Source organism: Clytia hemisphaerica, unplaced genomic scaffold (genome assembly GCF_902728285.1).
Source record: "Clytia hemisphaerica strain Z4C2 unplaced genomic scaffold, Clytia hemisphaerica genome assembly, whole genome shotgun sequence".
In the NCBI taxonomy this organism is placed as follows: Eukaryota; Metazoa; Cnidaria; class Hydrozoa; order Leptothecata; family Clytiidae; genus Clytia; species Clytia hemisphaerica.
Window position 1 is genome coordinate 390,311 of NW_027103694.1, and position 23,361 is coordinate 413,671.

General features: G+C 34.4%; 2 protein-coding genes across 2 annotated transcripts; both read left to right on the forward strand.

Annotated features, from left to right (window-relative positions):
• Positions 1-1,385: 1,385 nt before the first annotated feature.
• LOC136803882 (trafficking protein particle complex subunit 4-like) lies at positions 1,386-2,616 on the forward strand. The gene has a single exon (XM_067060606.1). The coding sequence runs from the start codon at positions 1,494-1,496 to the stop codon at positions 2,157-2,159; it is 666 nt and encodes a 221-aa protein (XP_066916707.1). The 5' UTR covers positions 1,386-1,493; the 3' UTR covers positions 2,160-2,616.
• Positions 2,617-3,721: 1,105 nt separating this feature from the next.
• LOC136803880 (UBX domain-containing protein 1-like) lies at positions 3,722-22,761 on the forward strand. The gene is made up of 12 exons (XM_067060604.1): positions 3,722-3,815; positions 6,102-6,155; positions 6,843-6,955; positions 8,268-8,361; positions 8,713-8,749; positions 9,224-9,318; positions 9,833-9,887; positions 10,113-10,177; positions 11,249-11,320; positions 11,688-11,745; positions 12,910-13,020; positions 22,254-22,761. Exons 1-12 carry the CDS (start codon positions 3,745-3,747, stop codon positions 22,482-22,484), a joined length of 1,056 nt encoding a protein of 351 aa, XP_066916705.1. The 5' UTR covers positions 3,722-3,744; the 3' UTR covers positions 22,485-22,761.
• Positions 22,762-23,361: the final 600 nt, after the last annotated feature.

Here is a 23,361-nt window from a genome sequence, read left to right on the forward strand (position 1 = left end):
TACCAAAAATTTCAAACCAAAGCTTAGTTTTTAATTTCTTGGCTTCTGGAGATCCTTCTTTTTTTCATGTGTAGATTCAGAAGAAACTTCAATCAAGAGGGAAGACAATAGTGAAAAAATTATACGGCTAACGATTTTTGCTCAATTGTTATAACCTTTTGAAAAAAGGCCTATGTTTTGAAACGTCGGTGCCGGTTTCCATGTCCGTCAGAAATGGTAAGCGGGTTGCGATTATTGGACGATTGTGACTCAAGGAAGTGACGAAAACGGCTGTTTTTTTTTAGAAGACAGATTAAGAAATTCTCTATACTTAGAAAAAAAAAAGTTTCTGAATATCTTTTTTCAGAGGTGAGATATTTATCTCCAAACTTCTTTTTTACGAAAATTGGGAATTGTTACCGCTCCACGTGCGACCTTTCGGCCTCCCTACTAAAGAGAAAATGAAAATGCCATTCGTCTTTGTTTTATGCCATTTTCATTTTAAAGAAAAGGATTTGGTTTAAGGGGAGACTTTTGCTGGCAATCTGCTGGTAACAAATAAAAATAGCCAGCAATGAAGAAAAATATCCAGCAATGAAGAAAAAATATCCAGCGCAATATACCAGCAACAAAGAAGGATAGTTGGTAATTTGCTGGCAATGAAGACAATTTGTTTACAGTTTTTACCGGCACTTTTTCCACACTTTTTCCACATGTCATCCAGCAATTTGCTGGGCTACTATTATAACATTGCTGGCTACACCAAACAGATAATTGTCAATCTTCCGGCAAAAACAAAGCTGGCTAGTTCCCAGCAAGAATTTCATGTCCTTTGAATCGCTTGTATGGTCACATATGGGCGTGGCACATTTTTCAGCAATGTTATGTATCTGCGGCAAACTCTATAGTGCTTACTACAACCCACTGGGTGTCTCCCATGTTCGGCATCCTCTTTAATTTTGATTGAACCATTTTGGTAATGTGTATGAAAAACTCCCCTTACTTCTTTTCAGTAACAGTAACAATAGACAGGAGACAATGCCTGCAAAAGTGTTTTAAAGAGGGCTGAAATTTCCCCTTTTACTGTAATCCTAAAAACTATCCGGCACTCGATGTGTAGATAATTTTTTCCAACACACTAAAGCTCTGAAGGTCCAGAAATTTTTAAACTCTGGAAGGTTGGGATTACAGAATTTTGCCTGAATACACACATCAAAGGGCCACAATCATCCCTCTACAATACTAAATGTCTCAAAGAAAAGTCTTTCAATGATAGTGTCATTTTATCCAAAAACGATGTAAAAGAAAACGCTAAAAATTAAGAAGAAATATTTTTAACTTTAAAAGGGGTTCTCATTTTTCGCTTTCTTATCCTTTAGTATCCAAAAGGCTTTGGACCCACAAGCCAAAACATAATCGCCGTTTGCGACGACAGGAACTGTCTAGTTATAACACTAAATCATTCTTTTTCATTTAGGAAACCATTTCATATTGCCAAAAACTATTTTAAAATAATGAGTGGCTTTTTATACAGTGTGTACATCATAAACAAAGCTGGCGGTCTTGTCTACCAAAGAGACCATTCTATATCTGAAACAGAGATTTCTAGACAATTCAACTATCCCACTGGTCTAGTTCTAAAAGAACTAGATGAAAAGCTGGTTGTATCTTATGGTGAGAAAAATGGAATCAAAGTTGGACATTCATTCGTTGCTATAAATGGAGAATATCTGAGCGGTAAATATATGCCAAATGGGGAATTGGTTCAAGATTACTTGAAAAATGAAAAGAATTTTCCTGCTAATTTAACATTTTGTAAGCCGAAATTGACAACAAATGAACGTATTATGTTAGCATCAATGTTCCATTCTCTGTTTGCCATCTCCTGCAAATTATCACCTGTAGAAAAAAGTTCTGGTATAGAGTTGCTGGAAACCAATTCTTTCAAATTGCATTGCTTTCAATCAATTACTGGTGTGAAATTTCTGGTTTTAACAGATCCACGTGTTATGAATATGGATGCTTTCTTGAAAAAATTATATGAATTTTATTCAGATTATGCGCTGAAAAATCCATTTTATTCCCTAGAAATGCCAATTCGATGTGATTTATTTGATACCAACTTGCAGAAACATTTGGAACAGACAGAAAAATCAATTGCTCATGGAGTAAACTCATAAAATGATATTTTCATTTACAAGTGCATAGATTGCTATAGTATATGATGTAATTTTTCAGGAGTAAGGGTTGGAAGGATTTTTATTTTTGGTAAAAGTTATCTTAATTTATTTCAATCTCTAGACAAAATTTTACACTGAAAATGATATTGATAATAGATAAAGTAGTAGACTCTCATTTGTAAAAGTTTGGCATGGAATTTCTAAGAAGTCTGTTTTTCAATCTTATCAGCATATACAGTTGGCGCTCTCTAAGTCAACATTCTACTATTCAATAGGCTCCCTTATTCGACGAAATTTAAAGTCCCCGTTAACAAGAAACTCTCATAAACGGCGCTCCCTTGAAGATCGAATTAGAAAGCTTCAAACTGTAGCACAATGGAAATACAATTGTAAATATTATATATTTTTTCATCATTAATATTTTGTTATTGATCCTTAAAAATTGAAAAATCAATCACATTTATATATAAAATGGCCTCTCAACACTGTATCTAATCCATAAAAAGCAGAGGGGTCCAGTTCCCTAAATTCCTAAGGGGTGGCTGAAAAAAAACTTTCTTTCCCAACCAAGCTACTCCATTTCGAAATTGAGAATGCTCTGGCACAGATTTTGACACTAACTTAACCCCTAAGATTGCATAATGCGATTAGTAATTTTAAATATATCCCCTGAAAAATCATTCTCTGTGAATGCATGAACATATAAACGACTGGACATCTATCTTTTATTGTCTCTTTGAAGCGAGCTTCGTTGCCGCCTGCATTTCAATATTAGTATGAAAAATCCGACAATATTCCGTCATAATTTTATTTCTTTGAAATATTTAGGTAAAAAGATTGATAGAGCTTGAACATTACTCCTAATGTACAAAAAAATTATTTTCGAATTTTTTCACAAGTTTGCAATATATTTTATCAACATTTTCAACTCTGAAATGCTGAATTTCAAGTGCGTGTATACTTTTGAGTCCCTTTTGTCACTCCAATAATTTTTTTTATGACTTGAAAAAAATTGCTTGCCAAAGTTGAGAGCCTGTGTAATAAGAATACCGAAATTAGAATGTGACACTCTCTAAAATTATTAGACACTTTTAAGTCAAAATTTAGAAATATTAGTCGGAGTTTTGACAAGCTGACGATGATTTTGCCTCTGTTATCTTTGTTATGATATAGACATAAAAGACTTGAGAAGAATAGAGCAACAGAGACTTTTGTCGAAGTTTTGACGTTGTTAGCAAGGTATTCCCAAGTGGTATATCATCAAAATCTATTGTTTCATTTTATGCTTTTAACGAGGCGGCAACGAAGCTAGCAGCCTTTTCTACAAAAAGACAAAGGAGATGGATGTCCAGTCGTTTATATGTTCATGGTGAATGTCATATTCTAATCTGTTCCAATAGATCTAAGTGTTGCCAATGTAGGAATGTTTTCATTGTTAACTCTAATATGATAAAGTTCTCTGACTCTCTAACAAGTTTTTTGATATTAGTAGGTCACGTGATGCAACAGTCGTTTGAGTGATGATGCATTCATTTTTTATTTTTTAATGTTTTTACAGAAAGAAATAAAACAAAAATTATTAAGGATGTCTTCACAACTGGATAATCACCTCGATATCAAAGCTTTAATGGAAATGGGATTTTCCCAGGATAGAGTGTAAGCATTTTACTTTAATGTTTTAGCAATAAACTAGAAATTAACTTTAGCAATTGACTAGAACTAGCAAGTAGCTGTCGCTATGAATGCCCTGCCGATAGCAGATATTAGCCCAGAGGAACTTAGTCATGAAGAGAGCAAGGGAATCATAATCAGACTATAAATTGGTGAAACGAGTCTTCATAAAAAGTGCTCAATGTTACTAGAGCTGTTTAAAGTTAAGAAGCACGAGCCGATGCGGTTAAAATTTTCTCAGTAAGATCCATACATAACGAAAGTGTCAATCCAAAAAAAATATGTTTAATCTACCCTTTCTGATGCAAAGTGACTTAAATTAAAACCATTACAGGTTTCGCAACATATTAAGAACTAGAATGATATCAAAGTTGATTTTCTTCAATCACCAGATAAAAATCCCTTTTGAAAACCCAAACATAAGAATGTGTACTGTGAAACTGAAAGTGCTTCCCTTTCATAAAGAATACCAAGAGATTGGGTAACTTGCATCAGTGGAGGCTAACATGCATAGCCCTCAAAATGAAAGACCTGGCTGGTCATTAAAATACAACTACGCAGCTCCTCTCGCAGCTCTAGTCTACCATTTTTGTTTTGACTTAACTTTGTATTTTAATGACCAGCTAGGTCTTTCATTTGAGGGCTATGCATGTTAGCCTCCACTGATGCAAGTTACCCAATCTCACGGTACATAATGCAGATTAAAAGGTTAATTCGAAAATGAAATTGAATACAATTTCAGTCATTTGATTTGAAATTTAAAAAGTAAGTGACTTTGGACTGGCGGCACACTGTAGATATAATTTATTTGTATAAAAGGTTACTGAAAATTATCTGAAAAACTTTAACAATCTTTATACGTGTTTCTGCAAAAAGTTTTCAGTTAGAATAAAATTTCTTCATGGTTACTAAAGATATGAATTTGATAGTTGCTCTCAAAATTGCCAGGGGAATTTCAGATACTTTGTCCTGTTGTAACCACCGTCAACACGGTTAAAAACTTTTCACTTCACAGGTAGGTACAACATTGTGTTTGTATTTTATTGGACGTCTGGTTCTAAAAAGTCAAAAAATTTGTTCAGTTTTGATTTGAGCAAAGTATACTCCTGCGTTCAACATCAATACGGTACAGTGTGCCATGGTGGTATTAGTAGAGAGAGTGTTCGAGTCTGTTCATAATATGAGGCTGAAAATCTTCGGCGTACATTACATATCGAAGTACCGTTCTGACACAGTGACATAAACAGCATTTTCAAAGTTTGCTTATGCTTCAATATTGGCGTAAAGAATTATTCACAAAATAGCATCAAATACTCCATAATCCATCGTTTTCGGCTTTTGTTCCGCTTCTGTTTACATTTTTCTGCTCGCTGCTTCCCATGCTCAACCATTTTTTTTTGCTGTAACACTGTGCTTTAAATGTCCACGAGAATGAATCAGTTCATGTTAGTCATAGTATATTCTCATTGGCATGTCTCACTCACTAAACCTTTTGTAAGAAACTCGATGTTGGTACCAGTTTTTGGCATGTTTTGGCGCAAGGCTTACTCTTTGAAAAATTACTTTCGGCGCTTGCAATATCCATATAATTATAGGGTACTCTGGGTTTTGTCTTTCCACCAAAAATTTCAATTTAATTTCCTTCAAAATGAAATCATTATATAAGTAAACAATATGAATTAACGGTCAATTTCGCTTTTGTCTATGCCTTTATAATATCAGCAGGGTTTCGGTAGAGCAGCGCATAACACTCTGTGTGTGTGACTGTGTGTGTAACACACTGTCATTGAAGATGTCCATCGTCCATTCTGACAATTGTATAAGGTTTGATCTAATATCAGTAGTTTGATAGTTATTCATTCAGTAGCAAACAATCTCCCTCAAGTAAATCCAGTTGAGCAACTACGTTAAAAAGATATTAACCAAGCAAAAATCTTGTGTGCTGTTTGTTGTTTGTGAAAGCTTTTAGCTGTGTTGACTGGCAGTGCAGACGGGAAGCTACCTTCTCTGTCCGTGCATAGCTAGGAAATCAATACAAGTAGCAGCAAAAGAGATATCGCGCGCGAACATTTTTTAACCGCACGCGGCCCGCTCAGAATCGGACGAAACATGAATATGAATATCTTTCTGGCGAGCAGGTCTGCTACGTGAAGCAACAAAAGACCCTGCGGGGCAATTAGGATTGATCAAACTAATTCCATTTATTCTTCATTCTTCAATCTATATTCTTCATTTTCATATTCCATTCTTTCATTTTTCTTTCATATTCAGAGAGCAAGCACTGAGAGAGACTAAAGGAGGAGGAATCCCAGGTGCTTTGGAATGGTAAGATTAATCAAGATGTAAATGTCTTGTTCATCACTTTTTGACGATAAAATTTATTCTGTTAGTTGGTTTTGAATTTGCCAAATCAGTTCTCCTGTATGATTCAAAGCTACTTTTTCCTGCATAGCTGCGCGGTCCACATGGCTTTAATACATTTTTACTAGATAGCCAGATTTTTGAAAATGTGCCACACAGAAATCAAGAAAACGCTAGGAAAAGTTGAAGATTCACCCCAAGCCATTTTCTTTTGGACTTTTTTTGTGAATCAAAATTTTCAATATTTTTACCGGGTGTCCCAGAAAAAAGTCCCCATAACTTTTTATCTAGTTGACTAAATTTAACAAATGACCCCTCAAAATTTAATTTCATCATTCCTTTTTCCAATGCAAAAGGGTTGATGCTTTCAAAGTTCATAGAACTCGAGAAAATTCACTTCAAAGAGGGGGACTTTTTTCTGGGACACCCGGTAGAATCTTCCCATGAACAAAATTTCGCGAATCGGTCTCTTTTTCAACTATTTTTTCTCATTTTCGGAGGGCTTGGCAGAAACCTTTTTTTGATTGGAAAAAATTAACGCTCAACTGAACAATAACCTAGAGACGTAACTTCATTTCCTGGATATTACTATATTCTTGCACAAATCTGTGGGTTTCTGTTTTTTATCCATTTCATTCATTTTATTTGCAGGTTGTTTAGCCATCCAGTAGCAGATTCGGATACCGGCCAACGCCTTGGTGGAACTACTTCTCAAGAAGGTGATGGAAATGCTATGGAGACTGACTCTCCAGCTACTGCACCAAGTGAGTTAATTCCTCATTTTTCCTAATTATGTCCAAGTAAAACTTCCGTATTAATTGCATTTTGATCCTTCTTTTATGTCTGGTTAGGTCGGCTATGAAAGTGTAATTTTCTAAGGGAAACCTTAAATATCGAACTATAGGCTTGAATGTCGCCTGTACTAACCGCACGAGCTAAAATTTGCTTTTTAGCCAATAGTAGGCCTATTTATAAAATCAATACGCAGATGCATATAAACAAAAGGAAAAACCACATCAAAAAACGTCCAAATCCGACAAGCAAAGAGATTTCGACAAAATACAAATGCGCTTCCTTACTAAAGTATATTCACGATAAGTGTGCACTCTTTTTTCTTTTACCTATAACTTTTGAAAGAATTCTCCAATCTTTATAAATTTGCTATCATTGGAAAGATATTACCGAGTGGAACAATTTGAAATAAAAAAATCTTTAAAAAAATTCTCAAAATGAAGATGAAAATGAAGAAGAAAAAAATGAAGATCTTGTAGAAAAGTGCTATAACTATCATTTTCACTGAGGTGAATCCTTGATCATCGAACGTCATCACTGTGAAAAAAATTCTCAAAAATAATCATTCAGTCAAAAGATATCAAACAAAGTTATAAGCTGATTGACGTCTAAAAACGCTGTTTTCTGCAGTTATTTGCTGTTTTTTGGGGTCAATCACTTATTAACTTTGTATCATAACTTTATATTCAATAAATATTTTAATGAAACTTCTTCACAGTGATGACTTCCTAAGATCAAAGAATCTCTCCAGTAAAAATGAAACTTATTGCACTTTTCTACAAGATCTTCATTTTTTTCTTCTTCATTTTCATCTTCATTTTTAGAATTTTTTTCAAAACTTTTTCATTTCAAATTGTTCCACTCACAAATATCTCTCCAACGATACCAAAGTTATAAAGATTTAAGAATTCCTTCAAAAGTTATAGGTAAATGAAAAAAGAGTGCACACTTATCGTGAATATACTTTAGGAATGCTATTCAAACAATTTCATTTATTGCACATGGGATCCTACGGGAGTGTGAAACCGGGATGTACTATCTCACACTAGGAAATCGAGTGTTTTATTATGTACCGGGTGCGCCACAAAAAATCTAAACTCTCTTTCAAGTGAATTTTCTCGAGATCTGGTGATTTTATGAGGACCAACCCTTTATCACTGGAAAGAAGAAGGATAAACTTAAATTTTAATGATCCATTTATTAAGTTTGGTTCATTAGATCAAAGGTTATACTCACCCGGTATTTCCCCACATTTTTATTTAAATCTCTTTTGTCGTTTCTCAGGTGAAAGTACGGAGAAATCAACAGAAGCGCCGTTATCACCGTCAGCTAGTGAAACACAAACAAACGAAACGGCCAATTCACTGAAATGCGAAGAGTACTAATTCTTTTCTTTCTAACAAATGTTTTTATGTTATGTATACCAGGTGTATCGTTCTTCATCTGCAATTTTGAACTTTACTTAGCTCCTTTGACGTCAATCAATACTTCGTTCATTAGCAGGCTTTAAAGAGAGTAATATATCAGTGGAGGTAGAGAGTCTATCACCATGAAATGTGAATGAAATGATCGTACAGTACAATCAATTCTCATGGACTTTAGAATCAGAGAATGACCGGAAAATTAAACTTATCATAGCTTCTTGGAGGTTAAAATTTAAATCCTAGCAATTCATATCGGTCTTTATTTGAAAAAATAAAATTTTTTCTTTGACTATTGTTCTTTTCAGGTGTAATAAATTACTGAAAGGGGAAGCAGAAGCAACAGTAAGTATACCTCTAAATCTGCCACTCATATTATTTGTTTTTGAATATCGTAGTCGGGTTTCAATAACACGAACCCTCAAAACATATAGGTGATCCAGAAGTATCGAACTCTCCAAAACTCCAACGATGACAGTACTACTTTCCCTTAGCGTTAGAGTCGTGTATGCTCTTTACTGAAAGTCGACGATTGCATTCTAAAGTTATTTGCTAACTTTCATCTTAGGTTTTCTCTAAAAAAGTCTTTGCATACATTTTTCTTGACACAAAATTTTTAATTTAACAGGGTAAAAACTTTGCTGAGGTACCGAATAAAAACTTTGAATAAGAACTTATCTTTAGACTGCGTTATATTTTCCTTCGCTCCCGAGCGTAAAACTTCTATTTTAACATGGAAGGGCAAAGTCCTGTAACTGTCTACACCTTTGCTGTTTGTCAACTAACCTGCTATCAAATCTTTCGTTTCTTTATCTTTAGATGCATGCTGCGAGAAGCGGGCATTCAAAATTTGCTGAATCAACTGAATCAATCAAACCATTAACTGAGGAACAAAAAATTGAGCAGCGGAAAAGGTACCTTTCCTAGGCAAGAAAAAGTGAAGCCACTTATTTCCCATCCAGAACGCGCCTAGAACGCGCCGCAATCAAGACGATGGATTGCTTCTTTGTCTTGAGTAATGCATTTTTTTAAATCTAGCAATAGATCTTATATTCAACCCCGGCGTAAAAACCACGTGCGGGCGTTCTGGAGCCCATCGGGCTTGAAATTTAATCGTACTATCAAGTATTTTTTTTGTAAATATCTTGGCCTAGGGGTTGTCAAAATCATCATCACAGTTCTCATTGAAAAATGTAATGGCGTCATCTGAACTTGAAAACGAATTATGAGAAATTAGGATATAGGTTCTTAGATGAAAATGAGAACCATATGAATGATTTTCAAAATAAAACTTTGTTTCTTAAAACTTATTTTCGTGTGTGGATACTAAATAGACGTTCCAAAAAATTTCTGTTGAGACATCGAGACATTTTTAAAGCTTTACCTTTACTGGGAGAGTTTGTTCGCTGACTTAATTTAATCTTATAGGCTCCAAGATAAACTTGAAGAACGAAGAAAACAAAGAATCGACAATGAAAAAGAGGTTATTCTCTCTATTTTATCCACCAGTGTTGGATTTCTACTAAACTCGTTCATAATTCATTGTTCCTGACTTTCTTTCCCATCATGACACACGGCGTCAATAAAAGCCATACAATGCAAGTTAAACGTTCCGAAAAAAAAACGTGAAAACAATGTTGTTTGGATTCATTCTTTTACTTTCCTTGCTTTTCCTTGTTTTCAATGAAGATTTTTATATTTTTTTTAGCAAGATAAACTGCGCGAAAAGAATCGGCGAAAAACTGGACAAGAAATTTCTAAAGCTAAAGACGAGTAAGAATTCAGTTCATTTATAGCAAGGGGGATACCACGGGTTACAGATGAGATGGAGTTTTTATAAGATACTTTAATAGTTGGTTATTTGAACTAATGACGCGTTCTTTAGAAAAAGTAACAAGATTGTTTTATTATTGGTTAACGACCAACCAAATCAAATAGGAGCTTGTAAAAACTCAATCTCGTCGCACAGCAGGTTAGTCTGTTTAGTTAGTTCTGTTCCCTGCTGAAGGGTAGACGAAACCTGACAAAACAATTATAGAACAATTGGGAAAGATGACAAAATTTGAACAAAGTACAGCTTCTTCACCAGATTTTTGAAATTTAATGCATGATTTTATTAGTTGACTTTTCTACACTTTTTGAAATTCAAAACTTTCTAAATATCCTGTCTTCGTTGATATCAATATGACTTGATGCGGTTAGTCTCAAGCTATGATATCGGTTTTTAAAGACTTTTGCCCTTATTAGTCTAAAAATTGACGAAAAAATGAAACTTAACTTTAATGAAAATCTACATATAAGTTGTAGAGTTAGAAAAACAAGTGGCTAAAAGACACGAAAGTTAGTGAATTTGGAAATTATGCCATAGATGTCTATCTTTTATAATACCATGGCATTAAAAAGCTAACGTGTTTTTTTTTTCTTCCAAAATGAATAAAACTCTTTGTACTGGTAAGCGAAAAACAAGTTATTGAGGATACTAACCTAAAAGCGCCTTTTGACAAGCCACATTCTACTACACATTTTTAGCCGCAATAATTTTTTCAAATCCTATGCATCCGAATTATCAGAAATTTAATGAAGATTTCAAAAAGGCTAGCTTTGGTTTTAAAAATGAAGTAAACAAGAGATGATTTCAAATTTGATGTATTTCTAATAAGTTTTAATCCTGTAATGTTTCAAAAACCTGAAAATGCAATAAAATTTTTTTACAGCGAGGATAAGCTATTGTCATTTTTTAAAATTCTGGTTTGGTATGTGCTTTTGTTGCTTATAGTTTAATGCAATAATTGTAGAATCGTCTTGAAGAATTTTGTCTCAACTTTGTTTGAATTTCTTTTTCAGCCATGCGCGTCAAGAAATGATGAGAATCGCTGACCAAAGGAAGAAAGAAAAAATGGAAGAGCGTCGAATCAAGTAAAACATATAATAATTGTTGCCTTTCTGTCGTTAAAGGTTTTATTTTTACATATAGTGTTTGCCTATTGTAATATATATAAACAAAAAAAGTTTTTATTTTCCTCTTTCTGACCAATCTTGCTCTACATCCGTGCCAATCCATTGTAAAAAAAGCTTGTAAATTAAAATCGATGAGTAAGCAAACGATATCACTCTTATTCAAAAACAAAACCTTTAAATTTTCTTGGTAATTTTAAATGCCCTCGATATCAGCTTAAGAAAATGAAATCGATTTTAGTTTCTACTCATTGTGAAGTTACGATAATAAATCAGATTTTTAAAGTGGAAAAAATTATACTAAATTGAACCCTATTTTGTTATTTAGGCAACAAATTAAGGAGCAGATTGCGAAAGACCGGGAAAATCTCAAAATGAAACAACAGGTATTTGTATGATCCACTATTCTTTCGCTGGTAAACCCATTGATGTAATCTAAACTAAAACCTGTCCATGATAAGTTAATGTGTTTTTTGCTATTATTGGTGTCAAATTCGTCTAAACTGCATCAAATCAGGGGTAGGGGGTCGGTAGTAAAATCTCAGACATAATGACGTTTACTACGGTGGTGGTGTGACGAAAAATTGAGAAAAAGATTTTACTACCCAGGGTAGTTGAATACTAAAATGGGTGGTATCTATGTGTTAAATGTTGTAAAAATTTTACTACCTGGGTAGTTAAAACTGGTAAAATTAGCAAATTTTAGCTATTTTTTTTTGTAATTCTTTTAATTTTTTGGATGACTTTTCTGAAAAAATCTGAAAATTTTTACAATTTGAAAACATTTTCTGTTGGAAAGTTGACAAATTTTTTGTCAATATAAAAAGACTTAAATTCTAAGGGCAAAACATTAATTTTTGCACTAAGTAAAAATGTGTCACAGAAATAATCATTTTTCAGCTTTTTTTGTAAAATCCCAAAAGTAGTCCCAAAAGTAACCAAAAAATAGGTGGTCTCCATGACAAATTGTCCCAAAAACTTTTACTTCCAGGGTAGTAAAATACCTCTACCAAGAGTGTGGGTGGTGGTATGTAAAAATTCGTAAAAATCCTTTTACTACTCATAATTATTTGTCTGAGTTTTTACTACCGACCCGCCCCTGATCAAATCTGACCGAATTTGAATAAGGGACTTGTTGTTTTTATGCTCAAAATTTCACTCCTTATCCTATGGTCTCAATCGTTTTAATTTAAAAAATTCAAATTATTTTTCAAGCATTTTTTTATCTTTACAGCTTTGCCCGGAACATTTGCCCTAAAGCAATAAAAATTTACTACCAGGACCAATTCGTCTACCCAATTTCGAAAAGCCTCTTAATTTATTGTTCCTTTGATTGGGTTAAAAAGGGCTCCACTCCGGGAATAGTTGTAACGAGTTTAAGAAATGGCCTTTACTTTATGGAAACGAAATAGTCGGAATAAGCCGACTTTGTTTCCACATAAGAATAAAAAAGACTGAACAAATTTGGTATGTTTTTTTAATGCAAGGGAGGAAGTTTTAAAACGTAAAATTCGTTCAACATTTCAATTTGATTCTTTTCCTTTCAATAGAACCAACGTAATGCACCACCGCCAACGGTTACTACACAGCCTTCACCCACAACCGCTGCCGCCACAAGTGCACCACCGGCCAAGAAGGAATATGATACATGTCGCATACAAGTAAGTTCTACTTACTCTTTCGAATGTTTTTGGACCTACCTGGAGGTCCTATAAATTAACCTCTGTCCGTCCGTTCGTCCGTTCGTCCGTTCGTCCGTCCGTCTGTTACCAGCTTTTCTCAGGATTGGCTCATTAGTTTTTTCTGATTTTTGGCACAATGATGCAAAATGGCAATGCCCAAAATGTGGCGGAGCCCGATTTTCGAAAAAAAATCATTTCCGGTCGAAAATGCCGGAAATATGCCGGAAAAACCGGTTTTTTGGCATTTTCTCAAGATTTCATCATTAGTTTTTTCTGATTTTTTGCACAAAGATGCATATTAGCAATGCCCAAAACTTGGCCGAGTCTGATTTTTGAGAAAAAATATTTTCCGGTCGAAAATGCCGGAAATATGCCTGAAATCGCCGTTTTTGCAGATTTTCATCGGACTTTTTCCTTATATTTCGTTGTTTTTTCACACAAAAACATTATTAATAGCAATGTCCACGATCAAGCATGATTCAATTTCAATCAATAAAACTGATTTTGAGGCCGGGGCGGAACTTTCTAAAAATCCGCCGGCCGGAACAGCCGATTTTCGCCGGAAAAAAACGGTATTTCTTGAATTTCTTGAGCTGTACTTTATAATTTTCATGAAATTTTGCACACTGATGCAAAATGTCAATACCTAAATTGTGACGAAGCCCGATTTTCGAAAAAAAATCATTTCCGGCCGAAAATGCCGGAAATATGCCGGAAAAACTGTTTTTTGGCATTTTGTCGAGATTTTATCATTAGTTTTTTCTGATTTTTTGCAAAGATGCGTATTAACAATGCCCAAAACATGGCCGAGTCCGATTTTTGAGAAAAAAAATTTTCCGGCGGAAAATCCCTGAAATATGCTGGAAATCGCCGTTTTTCTAGATTTTCATTGGACTTTTCCTTATAATAGCAATGGAATGCCCACTATCAAGCATGTTTCAATTTTCACTAAAATTGATTTTTGAAGCCGGAACTATTTTAAAAGTCGCCGGAACAACCTATTTTCGCCGGAAAGACAGTATTTCTTGAATTTCTCGAGCTGTACTTTATATTTTTTTATGAAATTTTGCACACTGACGCAATATGACAATACCTAAAATGTGACGGAGCCTGATTTTCGAAAAACATTTTTTTCCGGCCGAAAATGCCGGAAATATGCCGGAAAAACCGATTTTTTGACATTTTCTCGGATTTTTATTTTTAGTTTTTTCTGATTTTTTGCAGAAAAATGCGTATTCGCAATGCTCAAAACATGGCCGAGTTCGATCTTTGAGAAAAAAATTTTTCCGGTTGAAAATACCGGAAATCGCCGTTTTTGCAGATTTTTATTGGATTTTTTCCTTATATTTCTATGTTTTTCACACAAAAACATTATTGATAACAATGCTCACCATCAAGCATGATTCAATTGTCAATAAAACTGATTTTTGCGACCAGAACTTTCTATTTATTTTTTACCTACAACCCTTCCCTCTCCCCCCATCAACAATCAATGATGAATTTATTGCCTTATGCATTTTCGCTAAACGCTATGTTTTCTGACTGATTTTTTTTCATTTTTCTCCTTGCATTGCTATCTAACTTTCTCGATTGTAAATTTGCTCGGAATCAACTTTGCTATTTTTTTGCTTACAAAATCTCACATCTCGAAACAACTTTCGGTCTTTCACTTGTTTGCAGGATATCGTTGCGTAAAAAAGTAGCTTTAGTTTATCTGATTCAGCATGAAAACACTGCCTAAAATATGCTCCTTTTATTCCCGTAGAAGACCTTTAACTCGAATAAATTTGTGTTTCCCTAGCGAATTCGATTCGAAGAGAATCCACTGTACTTGATTTCTTTAAAGCCACGTCTACGAAAACAATTTATGAATAGGTATATTGATGGATTATTCTGAGTAAGATATCTTTTCGCTGCAAACTCTCTATAACAAGCCGCCGCCTACATCAGGTGATCTCGTCTTAGCCATAAGTAGATGGGGCCCCGTCTACTCACGATTTTTTCTGAACTCGATAGTAGACGGGTAGTTTTGGACAAAAAATTCTACAATTTTTTGTAGAAACGCTTCTGATTGGTGGCAAATTCAAAATCTCCAATTCTACCATACTAATTTTTATCTCATGTGAGCTTTGTGAAATGGAGTAAAAATTTGTATGGGTCCAGACTAAGCCATAAGCCGTATTTAAAGCCGAGAATGTGTGTCGTACCAAATGATGTTTCTTTTTATTCATGGTACAAAGCACAGCTTGAATAAGCTTTTTTAAACCAGTAATAATTTTATAGATACCAATACCATCATACTCTCTACTTTCACCTTCTGTATTAGAGTCGTGAAAAAAAGGGACGGAACCCGATTTTTGAAGAAAAAAAATCTTGACAAATTTTAGCCAAAATATTATTATCATTATTAATTTGACTTTATGCGAGATTGGTTCATAAGATTTTTCTAAATATTTTCCAGGTTCTAAAAAATAACCGAAACAATTTTGCCCGAAAATTCTTATTCCCTGTAAAAAACCTTATGGTACCCTTTTTCAAGCTTGCTTCAAGTCAAATTTATGAGCTTCTGAAAAATCTATTTTTTCGCTTCGGTTATACGTCAAACAAAAGCACATTCAAAACACGAAGATCCTTTATTCTACTCTCTGCAGTTTTCCAATTGCTGTGTGGGAAAACAAGCAAGCCAGCTTAAGCCAAAATCGTGAGCTTCTGAAAAATCTACCGATTCAAATAGTTTTTCTTTGCTAAGATAGTAGATCAAGCAAAGCACATTTCTAATTCGAAATTTGCTTGCGGAAAACAAATCCGTGCACCGATCGTATCATTTGATTTTTTATCATTTGATTTTTTATCATTTGATTTTTTTTTCATTTGATTTGTTTTTTTTAGCATAGGGCTATGAAAGTTCCCCACTATTCTTTGATGATTATGAAAAGACCATGCCAGCTTTGAATGGTTACAACACTACTGTAAGATAGTAGATCAAGCAAAGCACATTTCTAATTTGAAATTTGCTTGCGGACAACAGTACTGTTTTCCTATCACCTTTTAACCATTCAGTGATGAGTGATGTGCTTTTTATTTGATTTTTCCTTCTCGTTATGATATTTTGCTTCTGTGCTGGTCATTATTATAGTTCTTCTCTAGTTCTATTCTTACCGGAGTTTATCTTTACCTTTCAAACATAATCAATTTCAGAGAACGTTTTCTTGCGTCTGGAAAAGTCGGAGAGTGTTATTCTTTGTGAGGTACCGTATCGTCTTTTGATAATTTTTGAAAAAAAATATCAAGAGGTACCAAACTTTGAAGAGTTCATTCAAACATGATCAAATGGCTGCATTTGATTGGCTAATAGTAATAGATGATTACTTGTTGTTCTTTCTCTCATCTAGCAGTTTTTATGAAATATCGGAAATGTGGCTTTCCGCATGTGGGCCGATATATTTCCAAAAACGTCCACCAATGAACGCATTAAGTTGAGTGTGTATTGAACTCATAAATTTCGCAACCTTCAGGTATTCAGCAGTGATCAGTTATCGTTGATGATGTAACTTTGAAATGTGCTCTCCAAAAATAGTCTTATCATTAGAATCAAACTTGTGTCATTGATTGATTAAATTTAAGATCTAATAGTATATCTTCCAATATTAAGTCTCCTTTTAGAAAACAATCAACGTTTTTTATGTAGACGTTTGTGTTTTTCGTGTTTTGTAACCCAATTTCGAATTGTCCTTTCATTTTTTACATCCAATAAGAAATTATTTCAAACGGAAAATTACTTTCCCGAAAACTAGCCTAAGTATACTCATATTTTCATATAAGATTCCATTTAGAATAATCTATTGTTTAGCAGGGGGGCAAACCTTTAGGACCCGTGACATCTTTTATGCGACGGAACCAAAACTGGTTCATTTCAAGGAATGAAGTATTTAAAAGAATTTTTCACGAGAGGTTTTTTTGCTAAGGCCTAGGAAAATTTTTTAGGACCCAAAAAGTGACGTCACAGGTAAAACCTCCTGACCCCTTAAATTTGACTTGCATTTGATTACCTACATTAATAATTACTTGTTGTTCCTTCTCTCATCTAGCAGTTTTTATGAAAAATCGGAAATGTGGGTTTCCGCATGTGGGCCGATATATTTCCAAAAACGTCCACCAATGAACGCATTAACTTGAGTGTGTATTGAACTCATAAATTTCGCAACCTTCAGGTATTCAGCAGTGATCAGTTATCGTTGATGATGTAACTTTGAAATGTGCTCTCCAAAAATAGTCTTCTCATCATCAGAATCAAACTTGTGTCATTTAGTGATCGGTTTTAAGATCTAATAGTATATCTTCCAATATTAAGTCTCCTTTTAGAAAACAATCAACGTTTTTTATGTAGACGTTTGTGTTTTTCGTGTTTTGTAACCCAATTTCGAATTGTCCTTTCATTTTTTTCATCCAATAAGAAATTATTCAAAACGGAAAATTACTTTCCCGAAAACTGGCCTAAGTATACTCATATTTTCATATAAGATTCCACTTAGAATAATCTATTGTTTAGTAGAGGGGAAACCTTTAGGACCCGTGACATCTTTTATGCGACGGAACCAAAACTGGTTCATTTCAAAGAATGAAGTATTTAAAGGGATAATCAGATGGTTGCCAAGATTGAGATATTTCACTACTGAACCTACAGGGAAAAACAGACTGTATTTTCCTTACCCAAAACTTTAATAGTGTTTCTTAATCTCCAACTCAAATTCTTGGTTTTTAAAAGATCTCAAAAAGCAGTCGCAATGTTTTTTATGGATCCTCGCATCGCGCTTTCCAGTTTGTTATTGTAAACCGAGTTGGCTTGCAAACTCACAAAATTCCGAGAGACATTTGCTTTCACTTTCGTTTATTTGTTTATGCGGACCGTTGAGGAGCAAATTTTTAGTATTATCGCCGTTTAAACGGTTCCGAAGAAAACCTTTCTATCAGGGGGTTTAGAGTGTAAAGTCCTGCAAAGCATTTTGTAATTATTTCTTTTATTGGGTAACACTGTTATATTTTATTTTACTTCCCTTGTATCATGTTAACATAAAACCATGAGGATTCCTATTTTGAGTCAAGAATGTCCAATATACATTGTCGATTTATTTTGGAAAAATTATACAAGACCCCCTGAAATATATCTCACCTTCGACAAGTTAGAAGGACTTCTCAGGAACTTCAAAAAAAAACAGTGGGACCTCTCGCGGACCTTTCACGTTGGAAAGAGCTCAGATTTCGAAATTTTAAAGTGGAATATCCTGACATTGACTTGTCAGTTGACAAAACTACTTGGGGAATCACGTTTTCTCATGTATAAGAACAGGTACCCTTAAAATCTCAGACCATCTGATTATCCCTTTAAAATAATTTTTCGCGAGGGGTTTTTTTGCTAAGGCCTAGGAAAAATTTTTAGGACCCAAAAATTGACGTCACAGGTAACCCCTTGACCCCTTAAATTTGACTTGCATTTGATTACCTACATTAATAATTACTTGTTGTTCCTTCTCTCATCTAGCAGTTTTATGAAAAATCGGAAATGTGGGTTTCAGCATGTGGGCCGATATATTTCCAAAAACGTCCACCAATGAACGCATTAAGTTGAGTGTGTATTGAACTCATAAATTTCGCAACCTTCAGGTATTCAGCAGTGATCAGTTATCGTTGATGATGTAACTTTGAAATGTGCTCTCCAAAAATAGTCTTCTCATCATCAGAATCAAACTTGTGTCATTTAGTGATCGGTTTTAAGACCTAATAGTATATCTTCCAATATTAAGTCTCCTTTTAGAAAACAATCAACGTTTTTTATGGCTCCTTTTAGAAAACAATCAACGTTTTTTATGTAGACGTTTGTGTTTTTCGTGTTTTGTAACCCAATTTCGAATTGTCCTTTCATTTTTTACATCCAATAAGAAATTATTTCAAACGGAAAATTACTTTCCCGAAAACTAGCCTAAGTATACTCATATTTTCATATAAGATTCCATTTAGAATAATCTATTGTTTAGCAGGGGGGCAAACCTTTAGGACCCGTGACATCTTTTATGCGACGGAACCAAAACTGGTTCATTTCAAGGAATGAAGTATTTAAAATAATTTTTCACGAGAGGTTTTTTTGCTATAAGGCCTAGGAAAATTTTTTAGGACCCAAAAAGTGACGTCACAGGTAAAACCTCCTGACCCCTTAAATTTGACTTGCATTTGATTACCTACATTAATAATTACTTGTTGTTCCTTCTCTCATCTAGCAGTTTTTATGAAAAATCGGAAATGTGGGTTTCCACGTGTGGGCCGATGTATTTCCAAAAACGTCCACCAATGAACGCATTAACTTGAGTGTGTATTGAACTCATAAATTTCGCAACCTTCAGGTATTCAGCAGTGATCAGTTATCGTTGATGATGTAACTTTGAAATGTGCTCTCCAAAAATAGCCTCATCCCCAGAATCAAACTTGTGCCATTTATTGATCAGTTTTAAGAGCTAATAGTATATCTTCCGATATTTTTCTCCTTTTAGAAATACAGACGTTTGTGCTTTTCATGTTTTGTAACCCAATGCGAAATTACTTTCTGGAAAACTGACCTAAATTTACTCATATTTTCATAATATATTGTTTAGTTGGGGGCAAACCCTTAGTTTTTCTTTATATCAACACATTTTTATCCAAAAACGTTACATTTTACAGTCTATTGATTCCGTTTGTTTTCAATTGTGTCTATGGCCAAAAAGAAGAGAAAGCACCCCATAATTTTCGTGCTTGCTTTGCTCGCGTTTTTTTAAAGAGATATTTACTTATCATAGCAGGCGCCAAAAACAACACCTAGGAAAACATAGCATCAACCCCCCTGACTTTTTTTTTTTTGGGGGGGGGAGTTACAACCAAAAAAATGCTAATGGAAACTGGGAGCTAAATTACAGCCAAATATTTTTTCATATTTCCTGTGATAGAATATTTTTGCAATTCAATTGCATTCAATTTCTCAAAATGCGTCGACGTGGAGAAAGGAAGTTGTTAAGAAATTGAACTACAAATCAACAGAAGATATTAACACAGGAACTTGTCAGATGTCGATATATTGATATCCTCATTAGAAATGAGTTTACATTGAACACACAGGTGGGAAATATGGAGTTTTCCAGTCTTCTGTCGATATTGCATTCATCGATAACATAATTGCCTGGGATTTGAGGAACTTTAATGTATTGCCTCCGAAAGATGGAAAACATTCATCGAATCTTTCCGAATTTTACGCCTTCACAACATATTTTCTTTATTCTCTCTTTCAAAATTTGAAATTATTTTCCATTTTGTCCTGTTTGCTTTTTCAGTGCACCTTTGGCACACGAATGGTTGGTTATTCCTATCTTAATAAAATCTTTTCACTAATATTTTTGTGAAAATTGTATTCCTTTTCATGAGTTTTGCTGGAAATGCCGGAATTCCTCGTGCTTGTTAAAACGTCTTCCAAAAGTCAATTTTTGAAATGGAGCATTCAATGAAAATCCCAAGCACTTTTTTGTGGTCGTTATACGACCAAAATACTCAATAAGAATACACTTTTTCGACCGTAGTTGCGCGGACAGGCGCGTGCCACTTTATTATCTAATTTACCACCCTAAACTTGATCCAATCCTTTTTTTACACTTTCTCTATTGTCTTTAGGTGCGAAAAAAAGACTGGGACGGTTTTGGCGTGATAAAATGGACAAAAAAATGCCCGCACGGCAATTGGCGACTACGGTCGAAAAAGGTGTATTGAGTTTCAAAGCTCAAAATTTATTTTGTGTCAAAATATTTCAAAAATATGAAGATGTAAAATCAGAATATATTCTCTCTATGATGATTGAAATTTCTAAGTAAAAAAAACGGCTAGTGACCAAAGTGTTTGGAATTTTGCCTGAGCATTTGATATTGGTCGAGTCTGGTTGAGTAATAGATGTTGGTATAAATAATTTTGCGTTGGTGGATGTTTAAAATCTCTTTAACATAATACCGAAGAGGACATCTTATTTATTTTAGTGGACCGGAAGCTCGTCAAAGTGAGCTTTTAAATTTTTAATGTGCACTCAATAGCATTTCCCGCTATCGATCATCGCATTGAAAGTCACGTACTCAACCATACTCAACTTTGGATAATTAGATTTTTTACTCAATTTCTTTTAACAGCGTCCCCTTGTTTCCATATTTAACCAATGTTACAATTTCCATTTTCTTCTCTAATTGCTAAACGTTTTACCGTATATTATTACCTCTAATCTATCACTGATTTTTTGCAACTTCTTTTGCTTAAAATGAGTCAAACTTTTTTTACTCGAAACTGCATTCAACTCCTGATCGTTGACTCGATTTCCTACTGGCTCCAATTTTATTCCTTTGTACGTTGGCGAGGTCGCCATTTTGAGAGAATATGTCAAAAATCCTCATACCAATAAAACTACTTGGAGTTGGACGATATTATCAAAAATGAGAAACAACCCAACTGGCACACAACGTTGTTTCAACGTTAATCTAGCGTTAAATGGACGTTGTGAACGTTAGATTAACGTTGAAACAACGCTGTGTGCCAGCTGGGAACATCAATAAAATTTTTAACATTTTTTATTTGCAATCCCTTATTCTCAATGTTTTTAAATGATTCATACTGTTTTTACCTTCCTAAAACAACTAAAATCTGTAAAACAGTCCGCCTTAAGCAAAAGCATATTACCATATACTACTAGACCACTTAATCGCGCCATCCAATCTATAAAAAAAGCTCTAAGTGGACCCCGGACTTAACATTCTGCGACTGTTTGATGTCAATTTGAAAATGCCCTCCTAAACAAAACAAAATTACTTTTTACGTAAATGACCCCAGGTAAAAACTGTTGGAAAAGGACTCGAAAATGTGGATATTTTAAAATATTCCAACCCAGCTGGCACGCAACGTTCTTTTAACGTTAATCTAATGTCCACAACGTCCATATAACGTTAGATGAACGTTGTAACAACGGTGCGTGTCAGATGCCAATACATTTGATAATGTTTTTTATTTTTTAACACTCATTTAAACTAACCGAAAGTTTAAACGAAAATTAAATGTCCATAATGCTTAGCTCCGTCCGCCAGCCCACCGACTGCCCGCCTTTACTGCCCGATTCACAATTCCATTGTACTCACCTGCATTCTATTTTCTTTCTTCCTTAGTTTCGCTTACCTGATGGTAGAACCTTGAATTCCAATTTCAATGCCAGTGACACTTTGTTCACGGTTCACGAGTACGTCTCCAAAAATCGGACGGACGGGCGGACGGAGGACGTTTTTACTCTATCCACGACTTTTCCACGAAAGACTTTCAATGACGATCACATGTTAAAATCTTTAAAAGAATTAGGCTTAGTGCCTTCGTCGGTTTTAGTTTTGGGTAAAGTTGCTTGATTTCATGTTTGGTGCATAACACTTGGTTAGAATATTACATTTGGACATCTGGCTCGTTTGTCACTGTTTTGAATTAGCTAGCATTTTTTTATTACCTTTTGATAGTTTAAATGCTGATCACACAGTTTAAATTTACATGTCAAATTTTACCTTGGTTTAAAAATTTTGGCTGCGTGATGGAACGGTTTTGAATTGCCTGAATGTAATTTTTATTTTTAAGTTATATGGTAATTTGTATCTTTGTAAAAAAATACAAATTTAAATTATTTTTCGCAAAGGAATTAGTTTAAGATTTATTTCGAATTTAAAACTTTTTCTGATTTTTTTGTTCGAGATATTATTATATACCATCGGAAAGTTCCAAGAAAACAGACACACAGAATCTTTTACTTTAGGCAAATATTTTTACAGACATTTTTATAGACATTTTCACCTCCAAAAGGTGAAAATATGCAAGAAGGAGGCCTGAAAGAGGCCAAGAAGACCTCTAAGAGGAGCCATGTAAACCATGTAAAATAATTTGAATAAAATAGACCGGCCATAACCGTTTAGTGTAACAGGTTTTCGGTAGCTTTTTCCTTGTGGTATATGTGTTTAGTTGTGTTCAGTATTGAGTTAAAAATCTCGATTTTCTTGGGCCTTTAAATATCTGTTGAAAAATTAACAATTTAAAAATGCTGATCTCGTGGGTCATTAATCTATATCAATTTTACACCGTTGGTTCGTTCGTTCGTTCGTTCGTTCGTTCGTTCGTTCGTTCGTTCGTTCGTTCGTTCGTTCGTTCGTTCGTTCGTTCGTTCGTTCGTTCGTTCGTTCGTTCGTTCGTTCGTTCGTTCGTTCGTTCGTTCGTTCGTTCGTTCGTTCGTTCGTTTGTTCG